General features: G+C 53.4%; 1 protein-coding gene across 3 annotated transcripts; it reads left to right on the top strand.

Moving 5' to 3' along the window:
• Window positions 1–2,106: 2,106 nt before the first annotated feature.
• Window positions 2,107–19,241, top strand: GGA2 (golgi associated, gamma adaptin ear containing, ARF binding protein 2). Of its 3 annotated transcripts, none has more exons than XM_066640571.1 (15): window positions 2,107–2,220; window positions 6,598–6,682; window positions 8,008–8,083; window positions 8,288–8,386; window positions 9,075–9,198; window positions 11,624–11,727; window positions 14,323–14,403; window positions 14,565–14,711; window positions 15,207–15,288; window positions 15,476–15,577; window positions 16,692–16,850; window positions 17,122–17,259; window positions 17,477–17,646; window positions 18,308–18,418; window positions 18,827–19,241. In XM_066640571.1, the coding sequence occupies exons 1-15, from the start codon at window positions 2,178–2,180 to the stop codon at window positions 18,935–18,937; spliced, it is 1,632 nt and encodes a 543-aa protein (XP_066496668.1). In that variant the 5' UTR covers window positions 2,107–2,177; the 3' UTR covers window positions 18,938–19,241. The 3 variants fall into 3 exon arrangements, with proteins under 3 accessions (XP_066496668.1, XP_066496667.1, XP_066496669.1); XM_066640570.1 differs by having other exon boundaries at window positions 15,473–15,577; XM_066640572.1 differs by lacking the exon at window positions 2,107–2,220 and adding an exon at window positions 7,075–7,271 and having other exon boundaries at window positions 6,617–6,682; window positions 15,473–15,577.
• The last annotated feature ends 358 nt before the right edge of the window (window positions 19,242–19,599 follow it).

Below are 19,599 nucleotides of genomic sequence, written 5' to 3'. Positions count from 1 at the left end.
TATAAATAATATACAGTATTTATATACCGCCTTTCTTGGTCTTTATTCAAGACTTTATTCAAGGCGGTTTACACAGGCAGGCTTGGTTCTCTCTTTCAAGAACCACCACATTCAAGATGTTACACTCCGATCTGGTTTTAACATTCTGGCCTCCATCCTCCCACGCTCCGAGCAGATGGAACAGCTCAGCTGCAGCTTGCCGGCTGCTTCAAGGTCGCACGGTGCCGGTGGCCTCGAACTGGCGACCTTGTGGATGTTAATCTTCAGGCAAATGGAGGCTCTACCCTCTAGACCAGACCTCCTGCCCTTGGAAAGGGCCAAGCTCATCCCGGAACACCAGATGATGGAGCCTGCCAGTGTTGGGGAGCTGGCAGCCTGCATGCAGGCCTGGCCCCCTGCAAGGCCATGTGACCTGTTGTCAGTGAGGACTGGCCCCTTTGAATTGCACTGAAACAGAAGACCACCCATGCTTTAATTTAAAGGCATACTGCCTCCCAGCAGTTCTCAAACTTTTTAGCACCAGGACCCACTTTTTAAAATGTCTTTCTATTCGGACCTACCCAACTTTACAAGACTTTTTTTTAAAGCCTAGGACTGTTAAAGATTTTCTTGCCTGATGTCACTTCTGGCCATGACATCATAAGAACATAAGAACAGCTGCACTGGATCAGGCCATAGGCCCATCTAGTCCAGCTTCCTGGATCTCACAGCGGCCCACCAAACGCCCCAGGGAGCACACCAGATAACAAGAGACCTCATCCTGGTGCCCTCCCTTGCATCTGGCATTCTGACATAATCCATTTCTAAAATCAGGAGATTATGCACACACATCACTTCTGGTGGGTCCTGACAGATTATTTTTTAAAAAGTGAATCCTGGTGCTAAAATTTTGAGAACCGCTGTAGGACATAGAGAAGCTGATGGAGATATTATCTACAGCATGATTGCAGAATTTTGCCCTGCAGTAAAGGGGTGTGTGTGTTTTCTAAAATACTCTTCAGATACAAAAGGGGTCTTTCTAACGTGGCCCCCCCCTTTAAAATAGCTTTAATGAAAGGAAGAGAGAGGCTTATCCATGGTTATTACTTTTTGATAGCTAAATAGAACCTCTATTCTGAAGCTCTGTACCAGATGTGTTTTGTGGTGGAAAAGTTGCTGAGATGGAATGCTGAGAAAATGGAAGTTCCTGCCCCAGACTTGCCACTTGGGGTAAAGACACGGGACTCTCTTTTCCGAACAACTCCTGGCGCAAAGAGTCTGGCCTTCTGCAGGGAACTAAACCTTGGGGGGGGGGGTGCAATTGGATGTACTTCCATGCAATTGTAGCCCCTTGCACAGATGCAAGGAGGTGCCTGGCAGGTTCTCTGAGAGGGGGGTGCAGGGGGTACACTGTAGCTGGGCTTGGGGTCAGAAAGGAGCCAAATTCACATTGGAAGGGAGAAGGGAAGGGCCCCCAAAGAAGCTCTGTACCCTGGATGCCATTCCCCTGGGTGGCCTTGGGGCTGGGCCATGCGCTGGCTGTTTTGGCTGTAGCCCCAACGCCGGGTATCCCTGGAAAGCTCTGCCTCGCTGGCATTTGCCACCTGGTTGCTTTAGGAGGAAGCGCAGCAGGGATGACGGGTGTGCAGCCTTTGCCCTCCTACCCGCAGGGGAAGGAGGGAGTCCCAAAAGCTTTCCACCTTGGGGGCATTTCCAAAGAACGAGGCACTTGGGGGGAGAAGGCCCACCAGGCAGGCGCTCCCTTTGCTTGCGAGTCTGGGAGCGCCCGGCCCTCTTGTGCAGCCAACCCGTCCGACGGCTGCCCCCTCCCACCCAGCGCCGGAGTCGCGAGTGCCCGCGGGGACATGAGCCCCTTTAGAGAGTCCTGGGGGGCCCTGCTCCTGCTGATAGCAGGCGGGGGGAGGGGCGCCGCGCCGTGCGCCGCCCGAGGGGCTGGCAGGACTCCGTGGGGGGGGGGGCCGGGGCGCGACTGCTGCTCCAAACTCCGCGCGCTCGTCCTCCTGCCGGGCCGGGCCAGGCAGGGAGCCGTCGGGGGCTGGCTGGGCTCGGCTCGCCTTCTGCCCGCCTCCAGGAAGGGAAGGGAAGGCGCCTGCCCACCGAGGGGGCGGGCTGGGAGACGAGCGGCGCTTCCTGGCTCCGGGCAGCTGCTGTCCCGGGACAGCGCGGGGGCCGCGGCCATGTCTCGGGCGGCTCCTCCCGGCGCGCTGGAGCTCCTGCTGCGTGAGTGCCGCCGACGGGGTGGGCGGACGGGAGGAGGGGGCGAGAGCGCCCTCTGCACGCGCTCAGAGGCCCGTCCAGGCGCGAGTCCCGCCCGGCAGCCGCAGCCGACAAGGGGCTCCTGGCCCGGCCTCCCCCATCCGCAGCAGGCGATGCTTCTCCTCCAGCCGGGTCGCTCCCGGGGCGGGTTCGGAAGCCTGCGGCCTCACCGTCGCGGGTCCCCCGAGTTCTGGCTGCGCGGTGGCGGCGGCGTCGCCGTCGAGGCGGGGGGCTCTGCCCCGCGGGGCTGGGCGCTGCTTCCCCGAGTTTTCGCCAGAGGAGGCTGCGGGGGGAGCTGGTGCCCGGGCCAGCGGGTCAGAGCCAAGGTGGCTGCTCCCCGGGTGCTGAGCCTCCTGCCCGGCCGAGGGGCGCCCTGGACTGGGGGGCAGCGGGCCGCGCCTGGCTGGGGCCCGGGGAGCTGCCGCTGCAGGAGCGGGGGGCGCTTTCCCCTCGACAGGGAGCCCGAACGCGCCAGGCTGGTTCCGGCCACGATTTGCGGGGTTGAAGAGACGAGGGTCCGGAGGCTGTTTGCAGCCGGCCACCGAGGGCGCTCTGCAGTGGGAAGCCTGGCAGACCCCGCCCCGTGACGCCCACCTCCCGTGCTGTTTCACGCCTGTTGCCACCCACCCGTCCTGTTTGATTCCCTCCCCATCCCCGCCTCCAGCCTCCCCGCTCTGTTTTACATTCTGCCAACCCCGTCCCATGCCCTCTCCGCCTTGTTTCACCCCCTTCTGGCCCTGTCAGTGGCCTCACCCGGTGCTGGAGGCACCCCATGCAGTGGGTGGGGCAACGCCCCAGGTGATGGGCGTGGTGATGTACCATTGCCCCGCCCCACTGGTTTTTTGGCTGTACCTTTTGATAGAACAAAGATGGAACACATTCTGCATGAAATTACGCATTGATTGATGTATAACGTGATGGGATTATTCCTCCAAACTCTGATTTTAGTGATTTTCAAAACTTGTAGCATCTCCCACACAAACTTGTAGAGCTGACACACACGTGTCAACTTACTAACAACTTATTGCAGCAGTTCTCAAACTTTTAGCACTGGGACCCACTTTTTAGAATGACAGTCCATCCAGGACCCATTGGAAGTGATGTCATGGCCAGAAGTGACATCATCAAGCAAATTAAAATAAATAAATGTAACTAATTAAATTAAAATAAAAGAAATAATTAAATAAGGGGGAGCCAGTCCTGTTCCACCAAGTGAATCTACTCTAATGTAAGTCCTATTGTGGTCAATGGGGCTTACTCTCAGGAAACAAAGAAAACAGAAGTGATGCACCAGCCAGCTCTGAAGGCCCGACACCGAGAGCCCACCATCCTAGTGAAGGGACAAAAGCAAGCAGTGGACCAATTTACACACCTTGGCAGCACCCTCTCCCGCGCAGTGACAATTGACAGCGAGGTCAACTGCAAAATCACCAAGGCGAGTTCTGCATTCGGCAGACCAACGTGTGGAATCGCCGTGGAATAAGCCTTGCTACAAAGCTTGAAGACTACCGAGCAGTTGTGCTAACTACTCTGCTGTATGCCAGTGAGACTTGGACTGTCTACAGGAGGCACACCAGTCAACTGAACCACTTCCACACAACATGTCTCCGCAGACTCCTGAGGATCTGGTGGCAGGACAGGGTGCCAGATACAAAAGTCCTCTCCAGAGCCGGACTACCGTCAGTTCACACCCTGCTGATGAAAGCCTAGACACACTGGGCAGGTCATGTTGCAAGGAGGCCAGACCACCGCATCCCTAAACAGCTCTTCTATGATGAGCTGTCTCAAGGAAAGCGATCGCACAGGGGACAAAAGAAGCGATAGAAAGACACACTGAAAGCCTCTCTCAAGTCCCTGGATATTGACACCACCACCTGGGAAATCTTGGCACAAGACCAATCAACATGGCGCACGTTGATCCACCAAGGCTGTCAGACATCTGAAGCCAGAAGGACAACCATAGCACAAGAGAAGCGAGCACTCCGTAAAGCCAGAGCTACAAATGCTGCAACAGTGGTGCCTACACATGTCTGCCCAACATGTGGCAGAACATTCCGTGCTTTTATCGGCCTTATTAGTCACCTGCGGACACACCGTGGACAGTCCACAATCACTTAGATGTCAAGGTCTTCTTCGAAAACTATGGACGAACATCATCAGGGTTGTGTCACTCTCAAGAATGTGAGGCTTCATTTGTGGCAGAATTACAGGAGTGGGCATCAGGCACTGAATCTCACCAGAGCCCCCTTCCCCCCCCCAAGCTCCCCAGAGCCCTACTGAAATTTCGTTTAAAACCCTCAAAAAGCAGTGGTAAAGTTGGTGTGAGCAGATTAAAATGAGGATGGCGGTGCTCTATGTTTGCCAAATGCTGGCAATTGATAACCCACTCTTAACCAGTGCTGGCACAGCAGGGCCACACGACCTACACCAGGGGTGTCAAACTTGTTTCATACTGAGGGCCGAATAGCATTCATGATGCCTGCTAAGGGCCAGAAGTGATGTCATTAGACAGGAAGTGATGTCATTGAACAGGTCATAACCAAAAATAAGCACTTTTTCTCACTTAGGAACTCATTAGCTGCAAATGACAGAAGAGAAAATACACAAATCTTGATCATATTTGATCCCATATCAATATGGGAGAGCCCAGTTTTCACATGGGCTGCCATTTCAGCAGTAACACCTCAGCACTACTCAGCAGCTGAGAGCCGGAGGGCCAGATAAAAAGCTTCCACAGGCCGCATCCAGCCCCCGGGCCTTATGTTTGACACCCCTGGCCTACACTGTCTATAGCACTGACATTGGGCAGGCTGGAGGTCTCCTTGGGATAAGGGAACATTTGTTTCCTTACGCCAACCTGCCCAATGGGGCTTCTCAGATCTGTGCCAGCTAAATAGGTGGGCTCCACCTGCCAATCTGCTGGGTCAGGTGACCATCTCAGCCTGCCTCACGGCCGGGCCAGTCCCGGCATCAAGTTCTGGCATCTTCTCCTCCTCCCCTTTGTCTGTGCAGTTCTGCCAGGCAAGCCACGATCCTTGGAACTCCTCCTGGCCTTTGACTGCTCCCTTTTATGGTCCTTCCTCCCACAGGTCTCCTACTCTTGCGACCTCAGAGGCTCATTGGGAGGTCTTCAGCTTTGACCTCTCTTGTGAGCTGCTTCTCCCCACCCTGATGAACTCTGTCTAATAACTCAGATTTTTGCCTTCTGGACTTTTAGCCCTCCTAGTTCTGCATAAGGTTTCCTTAGAGCCAATGGGCCTTTTGTGAGTCATGTAAGGGTGAGCTGGTCCCTTTGCCCCCTTTGATGCCTGTTCTTCCCCCTTTCCTCCCAGTTCCTGGTTGCTGTCACCAGAGGCTCTTCCCTGCCCAGTGTCTCTTTCCGATAAAAACCGATACGCTGCTGCTCCTTCTTGGGCAAGCCAAGCCTGCTTCCTGAATGTTATAAAGGTTTCCCAGCATCCAGTGCCTTAGTGGCCAGGGAAAGTATCCTTGGTTTTTCCACCCTTTCCAACAACAACAACAACAACAACAACAACAACAACAGTATTTATATACTGCTTTTCAACAAAAAGTTCACAAAGCGGTTTACAGAGAAAATCAAATATCTAATGGCTCCCTGTCCCAAAAGGGCTCACAATCTAAAAAGATGCAACACCAGCAGACAGCCACTAGAAAAGACACTGCTGGGGTGAGGTGGGCCAGTTACTCTCCCCCTGCTAAGTAAAAGAGGAGCACCCACTTGAAAAAGTGCCTCTTAACCAGTTAGCAGGGGTTTCCAAACATTTTCTGTATCACTCATGAAGCACCATTTTACTTTCCAGGCCTATAGCAGGAATTTTGATTTTTCAGGGAATAACAAGTTCATTCTTCACCAGGATTCTCAGGCACAAAGTTTAACAAGAAGACAGTTTGCAGCTAACTTGTCAGGTTCAGTGGATGCATCTGCTGTTATGGCATTCTGGGTCTCTCCAGTGTTGTTTCTGCTCCCTGGCAAAATCCTCCTTGACCAGAAGCGGCTGCTGCAGAAGCTTTGCTGGGCCACTTATTACCACCTTCTCAACTGTCAACTTGGTTGTCTCCCCAGTTCTCCCTGTTACTGTCCCCACAAACTGCCCTTCACACCTTGTTAATGCCCTACATAACTGGCAGCCCCCTTAGTTTTGGCTGCTGCCCCAAATCCGAGGTATGGTGGGGTGTGGGAGTGGCTTGCTAAATCAAAGTAGTACCTCACTCTTGGGAGATAGACCTGGAAGAAACTGCTGTGGGTGGGAAGCAGGCTCTGTCTAGGGCAGGTCCAGCTGTGGGATGACTTCTTCTTCCACTCTCTGCATTCCCTGACAGACAAGGCCACAGATCCCAGTAGCCCCGAGGAAAATTGGGAATGCATTCAGCGGTTCATTGACCAGGTCAACGCCAACGATGACAGGTGAGAAGGATACGTGGGTAAGAGGCTCTGCCTGCAGTTGCTTCTCCGCTTCGAGAGGAGGAGGGGGGGTTGTGAAAGGCTTTGTTGGGGAGTGGTGTCGCCGCAGCCTTTTTCTCCTATTTCTGTGCGATGCCAGAAGTGCCCTTTGCTCATGTTCAAAGGCACCCTCCACTGGGACTTGGTGTTGTCCACAGCTAATCTTGAGAGTGTGCAGACCACTCCTGGGCCTTCCCAAGCGTGAAGTCAGGTTTGGACCTGCAGTTGTTTTCGGCTGTGCGGGAAAGTCTAGTCCAGAGCACGGAGTTGTGGGTTTTTGTGCCTCAGACACAGTTCGCTCAGTGAATGAACTCCTCGGGGGTTTTGTCCTGGCAGTGCTGTCCTCTGCTTCATAGCTGTAGATCTGTCTTCCTTTGCGGCACCCAGCGGTCCTTGAGGCTCTTTAGCGCTGGAGATGGACAGTTGCTTTTTGAAGGCAGTTTCCCTTCATGTGGTGTCTGCCCAGATCTTTTTGGCTGGCTCTTAAGGCAACTTGGAGACAATACAAACCCTGCATGCCCTTTTGGCAGGAGGCCCAGGTGTGATGTAGCAGGTAAGCATTGCAAACAGCATCAGTCCTGCTCAGACTCTCTTTGGCTACTTCTTGACGGATGGGGTCCTTACCAAAGTTGGAAGTAAAAGGGTTTTGCTTGGAGCTCGGCCTGAGAACGTGTACAAAGTTCGGCAAGAGGGAGAGAGTGCCTCTGAGCCTACCTGGGGGGGGGGGGTCTGGTTTTTTTTCTTTTTTCAGCTGAGTGGCTCTAGGTGTCTGTTACATCTTGTGGGTTGTAGGCAGGACTGTGGGTTGGACTAGACTGCCATAGAATCAGTAGTGTCCAACCCGCAGTCCTGTCTACAACCCACCAGATGTAGCGGACACCTTAAGCATATCACTGGGGTGGACATTCTTGCTTTTTAACTAGTAAATAGCAGCTGGATTGGTCCCTCTGCAGACCAGGACCACAGAGTTTAGTTTTAGCCTCTGCTCTGCCCTGATCTGGATTGGAAAGGAGCTCCTATTGGCACCACCTTCACTGCCCATAAAATAGGCATGTTAGCCCGCAAATGAGCTTCAGTGAATGTCCCATTTGCTCTGAGATTCTGTGGGACAGAAGCAGAGAGTTGGGTGTTGGAGACCTGGGCTGGGCTGGGACCCCACCTCTCAACCTCATTGACAGGAGTAATAATAACTAAACAGGAATAATATTGGCCTACCTCTGAGGGCTGTTGTGATGGTGAATGCCACAAAATGCTTTTAACGCACCCACATGACTTATCCTGTTCCTCAGCTCCACTGCAGCTCTGAGGTTGCTGGAACACAAGATCCAATCCCCACAGGAGGCAGAAGCCCTGCACGCCCTGACGGTAAGTCTGAACACGAACCCTGCACACTTCCTTGCACGGTGGCGGAGGAGTGTATGTGTGCACAATGAGTGCTTGTGCCACCTCCTTTTTAGCAGTTTAAAGTTTCTTTTTGAGAGAGAGAGAAGGCAGGATGTACAAACTTTTAAATCAATGTTAAATAGATGCATTCTCAGATTGGGGCTCATTTTGCACCTTTCCTTGCAGGTCCTGGAGATGTGCGTGAATAACTGTGGTGAACGTTTCCATCACGAAATGGGGAAATTCCGATTTCTGAACAGCCTCATCAAAGTCCTCTCTCCCAAGGTGGGTGCTGAGCCAGGGTGGGGTAAGAAAGGGAAGCCCCCCCCCCACAGGCCCTTGAGTTGCTGATCTGTGGATGCCAGATAATGATGGGTCACAGCTGCCAAAGGTGCACTCTGCACATGGTCAGTGACTGTCTCTCCAGTTTTGATGCCTTCACGTATTCCGAGCTTGGCAGAAATGGAGATATGGGTATTGCGAGAACCACAAGGGCCCCAGGCATGGCTGACCCAGACATTAAAATGAGAGGGTGTAATTTGCGTCTGTGGTGGATGGTGGGGGGAGCAAGGGGTCAAGAATTCAGGGTGCCCTTCACACACACTTCAGCCTACTACAGACAGGAGGCACATTGACCTCACTAAAAGTGACCCTGCTCACTAAAAGTGAGAATGGGATCATTCTTCTCCCTTGCATGGGGTTTAAAGGGGACATCCCCCTTAACCTGTGAACTCTGTGTGAGAAATAAGTATTTGCTACCTGCTTCCCTCACTCTATACTTGTGTGGAGGGACCCATTCTCTTTTGAGAATTGAGGTTGGAGCGCAACTTGCGGCGGAGGAGCTTTTCTGGTGGAGGCATGCATCCCTCCACTGCACCCCCCCCCAGCAGAGATGCATTGGGCCTCACTAGCGGGGTCTTTCCCTGGTAGCTTCTCCCCACCGGTCCTCACTCTCTTTGCTTTGGGCTTTCAGTACCTGGGGGACTGGTCGACTGAGAGAGTCAAGTCTCGGATCATCGAGGTGATGTTCAGCTGGACAGTGTGGTTTCCGGAGGAAGTGAAAATCCGAGATGCTTACCAGATGCTGAAGAAACAAGGTTTCTGTTTGTTTCTTAGTCAGCCTTGTGCTTCTCCCTCCCCACCTGCTCAGAGTCACGCGGCCTCACGAGGGGGAAGAAGGAAGTCCAGCCCTGCTGGGGACCTCCCAGTGCAAACTGTGTTGGACGGCCACGTGCTGATCCAGTGATCTCCCAGGTTGTTGCTGCCACACTCGTGGCTGAGTCTGCAATTGCGCATTGCCTCTGGCGGAGAATCCTGACAACAGCACTGTCAAATTAGTTGGCATTTCCTGAATTGATTTTCCATGCAGCACTGGCCCAGGGCTTCACCAGGGTCTGAAATGGCATGCTGGATGCTGTCCCTCCTGAATCTGGGGGTGCCAGCCTCTGCTGCTCCTCTCCCAGGGCTTTGGAAACAGAAGAGAGGCTGGAACAGCAGTGGTGAGAAGAAGAGTCTGCGTGTCTCTTCCCCTCTGTTCTCCAGTGCTCTAGCCCAGCAGGGGCCAGCCCCTGGCCCGCAGCCCAGATCTGTCACCTGAAAACGCTGTCCCTGTCATGCCTGGAGCTTCCTGTTTCCACTGTGCTGTTATACCTTTCTCTCCTATCTTGTCAGGAAGTCGCTCTGGTCAGCCACTTCTGCATCCTGTTGCCCCAGCAGGCCCTGTGCCCGGATTTCTGGGCGGAAGCGGCTGACTGGAGTGACTTGCTGATGAGATCAGAAAGAAAGATACGACAGTGCAGTACAGGATGGTAAGATGCGGAAGACTTTCCCTTGCACAAATGTCCTGTGGTCTGGAGATTGCTTCTCTAGCCTACCACTCTATTCTCCACACTTCCCTGTCCTCTCCTCCTTTCACAGTCCTGGGAGTGGGAGGTGGAGGAGAAGCACTGGAGGTGAGGGGGCAGGCATAGGTGGGTGCCCTCCACCAGTCGTTGCCTGAGGTAGCCACCTGTGCCAATGGGGCGTGTGCTGCATCCTGCAGTTGGGTGTCACTCACGGAGGCCTCCTCAAAGTCAGGGAATGTTTGTTCCCTTACCTCAGAGCTGCATTGCCCCTATGTCAGTGCTGGAAAGTGCTGACATAAGGGGTTAGGATTGCGCCCTCAGTTGGCTTCATGGGTGGGGCAGCCCTGCTCCCACCGTTTTTGGATCAACTTTGAGTCAACTTTTGTGTTTTTACAATAAAATGCAACTGCACTGTTAGGCTGGCCAGTGCGGACTGGCAAAACTTGTTCCCCCTCTCATGGACTGCTGTGCCTTTGCTTAAAAGGTTTCTGTTTTACAGGTTCAGCCCCTTCCTTTCATTACTTGTTTCCTGCTCAGTGCAGGTGAGGGATTAGTGATGAATTGCCCCTGTATTAGTCCGCTTCTGTTTTCCCAAGTGCAGCGGGCACCCTTAGCACCTGGTTTGTTTGCGTTATACTTTTTACAGGCAAATAGTGTGACATCACTATAAAAGGAGAAAAGGAAAAAAAAATAGTGCAAGTACATGTCCCTCCTCCCCTGGCTCTTTGCAGGAATCAAAAGCTCATTAAGCGGTTGATATAGCACTATTATGTAGCATCTATATATAGCACTTTATATAGCACTATATCCGCCACTTTCAACCACCGTGCCCTGGCACACTGGTGTGCCACGGGTGAGCTGCAGTGTGCCGTGGGAGTTTGGGGGAGGATCATTTATTAGTAGGGGCATGGGGGGATGCGAGTTCCTGCTGTCAGCACGGTGTACTTTGTCAGTTGTCAAAAAACTGATGGTGTGCCTTGACCATTTTAGTGCCTTGTCAGTGTGCCATGAGATGAAAAAGATTGAAAATTGCTGATCTATCTATATATAGCATCTATATAGCACTATTAGCAGTCCTTCAGCCGGCTGAGCGGAAAGCGATAAAACGGGAAGAGCATGCCAGGAGCAAAGCTTCTGATGAAGATGGTTGGGGTGGGACTGGTGAATAAACGTAATAGGGGCTTGCTGGGTAGTATTGTAGAGTTGTATTAAGAGCTGTGCTGTACAGGACCTTCAGTGTGCATTCTGTTTCCCAAGTGGTGATGGAAAAGCGCTTGCCTCAATAGTGCTCTATAGTAGAAGCCACCCTGGTAACTCTAGCAGTATCTGTGTCAGGGAGTCTCAGTGGCTACAGAATGGAAATCTGTAATGCGCTGGAAAAATGGCTGTTGACATGCATTTTTGTGGCCTGTGCTTAACCTGCTATGCACAGCCTTTGTCTTTCCTGGCTGGCTTCTCCACCTCCTTTTCTGTTTAATGCACAGAAATGGAGAACGTGGGAACAGGGCCGGCCCTTGCATGAGACCAGCTGAAGCAGTTGCATGCCACTTCAGGCCGTGGAGCTCTCGGGCAGGCCTTGACAGGAGGCATTTGCTGAGCCACCCAGCTCAATGTTCTAGTGCTTGTGGCTCACCACTCTCAACTCAAGCATGTCCATACCCTCCCTGCTTTCTTCCAGGAATTGTCAAACAAGACCCCAAACTCCCGGAAGACAAGATCTTACCGCCACCTTCTCCCAGGCCAGCTAGTTCTATCTTTGATGCAGATAGAGAGAAATCCCAGGTAAGTGGCTCCCTCCCATTGTGATAAAGCCCCACACTGCAGGGGAGAGAACAAAGCCTTTATCTGACCCCACTAGTAGCAACACTGGGGGTCTGCAAGATAGGAGTACACATGGGCAGGGCAGGGGAGGTTCAAATCTATTGGGCAACTGTGGTTTCCAAAAGTAAAAAAGTGGCAGCTCGGGGAGGGGGAGGGTGAAGACAGGCCGTGCCTCAGTGCTGTTCCACCTGCTGCCAGGGAATCCATGTGTGTATACACAGAGCAGCAGCACATGAGCACAAACCCTTGCGTGGCTTGGCAGCTGCTGGGCTGGAGGGAAGCTGCAGCTCAAGGCCTCTGTTCAACCCCTGCCCAGGCTTCCACCCTTGTGATGGCAAGCAAGGTTTGCTCCCCATGGCAAAGGTGACAGCTGAGCAGTGGCTGCACTCAGTGGAGGTGCCCTGAACAGCCTTGGGGAGTGCAGCTGTTCTTTGTGCTTTGTTCCCCTGCTCCGGGGCTTGGGGAAGAAGGGCTTGAAGGTCATCAGTGTAGGCACTGAGGTGCCTCATCCGTGTGTGGGCAGATGGCCTCAGCTCTGTGGAGGCGACCACCCAAGCCAGTTGACAATCATGGACCCTGTTCCAAAGGGGGGGATTAGAATCGGGGCATCCCCCACTCCTGAGGCTGCTAACATGACATGTTCCCTGGATAAGTTTACGATGCTGCCATATTTGGGACAACTGAGTCTACTTATGGTCAGCCCTCAAGGAGGGCTGGGAGAGGTGCCAAATGATCAAGGGGAGGGGGCAGCACCTTCCTTGTGAGGAAAGCCTGCAATGTTTGGGGCTTTTCAGTGTGGGAGAAAAAAGGCAATTAAATGAAGATGTGATGGTGACCTATAAAATGACACCTGGTATTTTCTCCCTCTCTCTCAATACTAAAAACATACATTAGTCATCCAGTGCAACCGATTGGCAGGAGATTCAGGATGGACAAAAGGAAGGAGGGGCTTCTTCACACAGGGCTTTATTAGCCTGTGGAATTCATTGCCACAAGATGCGTTAGCAGCCATTAGCTTGAGTGACTGGGAAAGGAGACAGGGCAGCTTCCTGGAGGACAGGTCCCCTCCCCCTGGCTCTTGGCTGTGAACCTCCCGATTCAGAGGCAGCACCCCCTCTGAATGTCAGTTGCTGGGGGGTTGCACCCACGCAGGAGAGCTGTTGGCCTTCGTGCCCCCTTTCCAGTTATTCCTGTCCTGACCATCATTTGCAAAATGGAGCAGAAAGAAAAACCTGACCACCTTAGGCTGATTTTTCCCCCTCCAAAAGAAATTCGGATTTTGATTTTAAAACTTTATTGTGAGAAATGCCTTAAAGCAGCATTTCTCAAACTGTGGGTCGGGACCCACTTGGTGGGTCATGACTTGATTTCTGGTGGGTCCTGCAGAGCCTCTAATGAAAACACTGGATGATGGAAAGATCGGATAACTTATTGCCTCAAGCACTGAGGCCATTCAAACATCAGAAAGATGCTAACTGCCCTGCAAACCGCTGAGCTCCTGAGGTTTGCAATCTTGTGACAATAGAGGGAGATAGAGGTTTGAGTCTTTTTTTTCCAAGTCCATCCATGACAGATAGTGGGGACAGGTGACATCTGGGTCACATCACTAAGCCCCTCAAGCTTTGAGGCTGTTCATTACAGCCATTACAAGAAATGGATCAAGGTTGTTTGCAAATAAATAGGTTGTTGGCATCCTTCAGTCTCGGAAGACTATGGTATCGCGCTCTGAATAGTGTTCTGGAATGGAGTGTCCTCTCCAGTGCGCGAAGCCTGGGTAAGATAGATATGGAGGATAGACTGTTACCCATGCAGCAAATCCCCCCTCTCCACGTCGCTGAAATGGTCCAATGGAAAGGCAGAGGCCAATACGGTTGGTTCCAGCAGCGTCTCAGGAGTTGCCAGAACGTGACTGTGTTCAGCCATGAACTGCCTCAGGGACTCCGGATTTTGCCTCGAGGTTGACTCCTGAAGTCTCTTCCATAACTGGATGTAGCCACAAGGCAGTGGAGGTTTGGGATCAGAGTTTTCCTTCTCTCAGATGAGCTGCCTTCCCAGGCTGACGAGTCCCATCTACCCGGTGGCTGTTTAGTCGCCTCTTACGACAAGTACAGCCAAACTGAGGGCTTATTCTTATCCCCAGCCCCCAGGGGATTGCAAATAAATAAACAAATTAATATAAACAAATATTTTATTTATTTATTGACAAATAATATTTAATTTGTGCAAATAAATAAACAAATTAAATATTATTTTTCAATAAATAAATAAAAATATTAATTCTTTCTAGGTCACCCTTTTTTAAAGCCTTGTAAACCACGGTGGGTTCTGATAGAGTGTCATTTTAAAAAGTGGGTCCTGGTGCTAAAAAGTTTGGGAACCACTGCCTTAAAGGCTTGTTAATACATGTTGAGAACAATCACTTTAATATTCAGTACTTCACACCACTTCCCCCCCCCCCAAGTCTGCACCCAAATTAAGCAGGGTCTCTTTGCCTGCTGTGAGATGCTTCCAGCCTGATTCAAGGTCTAACGGGTATCTTTCCCCCCTTCTCCACAGCTCTTGGCCAGGCTCCTCAAAAGCAAGAACCCAGAAGACCTGCAGGCGGCCAACAGGCTGATCAAAGGACTGATCAAAGAGGTGCGTGTGGCTGGTCTGGGACCTGGTGGCACACTGTGAAGTCTGGAGGCCCCCCCCCCCACTCCAGCCTTGTCTGGGGACGTTTACACCTGCCCTGCTAGAGGCAGGAGGGTTGGCTGCTGCTGGCTGAAGGAAAGTTCTCTCTGTCCTCTTCCTCGCAGGAGCAAGAGAAGTCTGCCAAGGAGTCCAGGAGAGCAAAGGCCGTCCAGGAAGCTCTTGGCAGCGCTGAAGCCCTGGCGGGAATGCTTAATGGCTGCAAGGCAAGCTGGGGAGTGGGGATCCCTCAGGCTTCCCTGGAGGCTCTGCAGGTGAGTTGCTCCCACCCCTTTCCTCTCTCCTTGAGTCTTTGGGTACAGTTCGGAAGGTGCAGCAGGGTGAGGCCAGCTTGTCTGAGGGGGTGCTAAAGGCCCAGGGTCCCACCCACAGACAGTTGGGGGACTAACAAGGAGGTCTCCTTGGGCTGCAGGGACATCTTTCCCTTCCTGCCATTGTGAGACCCTCCAGGGGAGAATGGCCTCTAACTTTCGGATTGTGTCACACTGCAGGCCGCTTGAAGTCACTAGTCCCAGCCTGGCTGTGTGCACGACTGCAGGCTGGGTTTAGAGCTGGCTTCACTCCTAGTGCTGGACTGTGAGCTGAGTTGTTTTTTTTAAAAGCAAGAGTGCCTCTGAGCATGTGCTGTGACCTTTCCCTTGCTGGGAGCACCAAGGCGAAGGCTGTGTGTGGGGGGATGTTGCCACTCTTGCCGACCTGGCTGAGCCATGGCCACGTCTGCTCCAAGCCGGCATTGTGCCCTGCTGTAGGGACTGGAGGCCAAATGTGAGAAGCTGAAGCCACTGCTCTTCCGCATCGCCAGCGAGACGGTGGAGGACGAGGAGGCCTTGGGTAACATGCGAACGGGTGGAGAGCTGGGAGGGAGAGACTCGGGTGAAGATGCTGCTTGGGGGGTAGAGGAAGGTCCAGACTGAGTGGGTGCACTTCACCAGCCCTGGTTTGAGCGCTCTCTGGTGCTCCTTTTAAGAGTGGGGGGAGGCATCTGCAGTGATGGTTTCCCCTCCTTTTCCCACAGCAGAGGTTCTGCAGGCCAATGACCGGCTCACACAGACCCTTGGCTTCTACCAGCAGGTGGTAGGTGCCTGCAGAAGTGCCCTGGCAAGCCCTGCTGACGTCCTGGGTAGGTGTGCCGCCTTCTCCCCTTGGCTGGCTTGGAGCGCAGCTAGTCTGGGAGCAAGAGAACCTGCAGTGGCTGGCCAGTACCTGGTGCTTTCCACCCCTCCATGTGTGCTGCTGGCAAGCTCCTAGTGGTGTGGTGCTCAACAGCCCCCTTCCCTTACAGGCCAGCTGTGTCCCACAGTGCTTGGCTGGGCTGGCGGGAGTGCCACTTGCTCGTGGACCATGGTCTTGCTTGACAACAACAGGAACTAACCCCAAACCTCTTGGCACCTGAGGCATGAAGCCAAATGCTGCTTCCCTCAGTCTGGTGTTGTGCCAGAATCTCCTGGCTGGTAGGCTAGAGCGGGGTCTTCAAACTATGACCCAGGGGGGTCACATCTGGCCTGCCACAAGATTTTATCCATCCTACAGCAATTTAAATTCCCCCCCCCCAACCATGGGGTTGGACAGTTAACACATGGCGTTCAGTCTGCCACACTCCTTTCTATAGGGCCAGAGTGGTATCATCCTGGCTAACCCTCATTATCGGTCACCTGGGGCATAAGCTTTAAGACCTTCAGAGCATGATTGTTCAATGTTAACCTCGCCCCTGCTGATAAAACAAATCAGGTTTCCCCGTGAAGACTTTTCAACAATGCCGTAAAACGATTGCGGCAAGGAAATGGTGTCATTTTTGCACGTGTAAACAAATCATAACAAACCAGGTTTCCACAAGGGATCAGGCAGAGACAGTGTGTTGTGTGTTAGTCGCCTCCACCCTATAAAGCTGGGAGTTCTTTTGACCTGTGAAAATGTAGAAAATATATGATGTGGCCCCCAAATTTGGCTAGTCTGCTGGAGGCAACCACCTCAGTTGGCCTCACGGAAGGGCCGGCCCCCACAGTAGCCATGCAGGATGTGACAGTGAAGCTCAGCAGGTGACTGGCAGGGCTGGAGGTGGAAGGGAAGGGAAGGTCAGCTTTGGAATGGACAGCAGCCCTGTGTGTTGCATGCACCCAGTGGACACAAGAGGGAGGCCTGTCGCCGTCCTGCTCTTCGCCCTGCAGCTGGGCTGCTTCTGCTCATCCCCAGCAAAAAAGCCCTTTCAAAAAGCTGATCACCCGCTGTTGTTTCAGCTGCTCAGCCCCCTCCCAACAGTGCTAGCAGCCCTGCATTGATCAGCTTCATGGAGGCAGAAGAGGATGCGGCAAGGCGAGGAAATGCACAGGTGGCCTCCTCCCACAGCAGACTGCCCTCCTCCTCCCATTCACTGGATGAGGAGCTGATGGCACTAGGTGAGTCTTGGAGCCAGGCTGAAGTCTCCATAGCCGTCTTGGGTCAGGGACTGTGGTTGGCTTCCTGCAGCAGGATGTGGGACTGTTTTCTGGCTTCCTACAGTTGGCAGCGTTGGCAGGTAGTCAGGGTGCAAGGAAGGCCACTACGTGCCAAGAGAGCCCCAGGGGGAGGTGGGCAGAGGTTGAGGGGGCTGCCAAAGGAAGGGGCAGACTTTGGTGGGGAAAGGAATGCTGTGCCTCCTGCCACATGGTTCTCTTCTCTCTTGGCCAGATCTCCTCAGTAGCCCCACAGAGGCTCCTCCATCCTCCAGCACGACCGCTGAAGTGACACCTCTGGGGCCACCCTCTCCACTTCCTGACCAGAGCTCCTTGGCCAGCCTCTTCATCCCGCTGGATTCCATCACACTGAGTAAGTGTGGAGCTCTGGGATTTGCCCTCATGGGGAGCACCAAGTCCCTTCAGCCAGGGCTCTGAGTCTCTGCACTTTCTCCTGGCTGGTCCCCTTTTTCGGTGCTGTCCCAGGCCACGCAGCCACCTCGCCTTGGTACTGCCTGGGTGCGCCAATCACTTCCTCACAGCAGACCTGGGTGCCATCTCTCCAGTCTCCTCTGTTTGGTCCCCCACAGGCACAATTCCTCCAGTCACAGTCTATGAGGGGAAGGGACTGAAGGTCGTGCTCCACTTCTCCAGGGAAGCAGTTCCCGGCTGGCCAACTATCCAAGTGATGGTGCTCTCCATGCTCAGCACGGCTCCTCACCCACTCTGGGACATTGTCTTCCAGGCTGCTGTGCCCAAGGTGAAAGCCCCCCCCCCCACTTGCCTGAGTAGCATCTGTTCATTTCAGATAGAGAGGAGTCTTGATCGGTGGCTTTCAAGCAACCTTCTTTTCTGTGTCATGAAAGCAAGCCACAAATGGAGTGCTTGCCCTTTGAAATCTGATTCCTCCATGGGCCTCAGTGATAGCTATCCAGGTGGAGGCTTCGGTGCCCAGGGGTTGCCAGCCCTTCTTTACCTGCCAGTGTGCCCAGGGTGCAAGGAACTCTCTCGCCAATGATGGCAGCTCAGCCTTCTGGCTGCCAGATGCCTTGGAGTCTCCAGCACTGCTGGGGGTGGTCTGGGAGGTGCCGAGCTGACAGTGCACACCCCACGTGCATGTGCATACCTTTGGAAATGGAGGGGCGGTCTTAAAGACCTTCAGCACAGCACTTTCTGCCCATGAAGGGACAACCTCTCAGGAGCTGGACTGCAGAAGGAGGACGCCCCTGAGAGCTGCAGCTTCTGAACGCTGCGGCTGGGGGTGGGAAGTAGGCCCTGTGATCCTGGTGCTGGAAGCTTCCTTGAAACTTGTTCTCTTGGGGGCACATCCCTTGTGATATGCTGTTGGGGTGGGCAGTGGCCTCCCGTTTCCCAGGATTGGGGCTGACAGTGCCTCCTCTCTTGTCTCTTATCACTGGCAGTCGATGACCATCAAGCTGCAGCAGGCCACAGGCTCCAGGCTGCCGGCCTTCAACCCACTCCAGCCCCCACCCATGATTTCCCAAGTCTTGCTCCTGGCCAACCCTCAGCAGGTAAGTTGCAGGAGGGGCAGGTGGGGCGGCAGCCAGGGAGCGAGACCCCCTTGGTCAGTTGGGCTGTCTGTAGGGAGTGGGTAGGCTCCCTATACAGAAAGTGTCTTCATAGGGAGGAAGGCCTTTTCTGCCTCCCCCATGCTCTTTTCCAAAAGCTGCAAATGGTGAGCAGGGCATGGGGTCTAACAGCAACCTGGGTTGTTCCCAAAGGTTTCCTTTGACCAGAGGTGGTGCTGGGATACCATCCCACACGAAGGCCTTCTCCTCGCCCCTGAGCATGGTGGCCTGTCTCATGCTAGGAAGAAATCCTTTGGGGCAGGAGCGCTTGGTCTTGTGTGGGCAGTGAAGCCTTACTGAGAAAGCAGGGTGCCTAATGTCCACCCACCTTTTTCTTGTTCCTGCCACCAGTTCCCCCTCCGGCTGAGATACCGGCTGCTGTTCACCCAGGACGAGAAGCCTCACTGTGAAGTTGGGGAGGTGACTAACTTCCCCCCTGCAGAGCTCTGGAGTGGGAGCTGAAGGTGGGAGTCTGGCAGCTGGTCAAGTTCACGCCTGCAGAGCCCCCAAAGCATCCTTCTTGTGCCTTTGCCCCCTTAGCTGTTGGTGCATTTGAGGGTGTGAAGCTCTCAGCCGCAGCAGCCCCCACCTCCTGGAAATGGATCCGTATGTTCTGCAGAGAACTTTGCCAAAGAGGCCTCTGTATTCATTCAGACTTTGTAATCTGTTTTGGATATTTTTGGGAGGGGGCAGCAATTGTGAAGAGAGAAACTAATTTCTGACTTCCATCAGGAGGACGGGCTCCAGTTAAAATGCCTGAAGAGTCACCCTCTTATGCACTACGTAGGCTGAGGATGAGTTGCCCTCTCCTGCGCCTTCTGTCTTGTCTTGTCCCTCCACTTGACTGGACTGTTGTGGTTTTATTTTATTCTGTTTTTAGAAGTCTCTGCCCCTTTTTTTCCTGAAATGTTGCAGCACAAAGCAGCTTACAATAAATCTAAAAGCACCACCGATTAAGCACCAGCAACACACATTCTTAAGGGCTTGGTAGAAGAATACCCAGACAGGCAGGCAGCTTTGGAGAGGCAACGCAACCAGCCCTTGCTGGTTCTTGCCTCCGCCCTCACACTCAGCTGGGGACTAGAACCAGCAAGGGCTGCATGTTGCTGGTTAGAGGGACCGAC

The sequence above is a fragment of the Tiliqua scincoides genome, chromosome 13, assembly GCF_035046505.1.
Source record: "Tiliqua scincoides isolate rTilSci1 chromosome 13, rTilSci1.hap2, whole genome shotgun sequence".
NCBI lineage: Eukaryota > Metazoa > Chordata > Lepidosauria > Squamata > Scincidae > Tiliqua > Tiliqua scincoides.
This window is presented reverse-complemented; position numbering and strand designations above follow the sequence as displayed.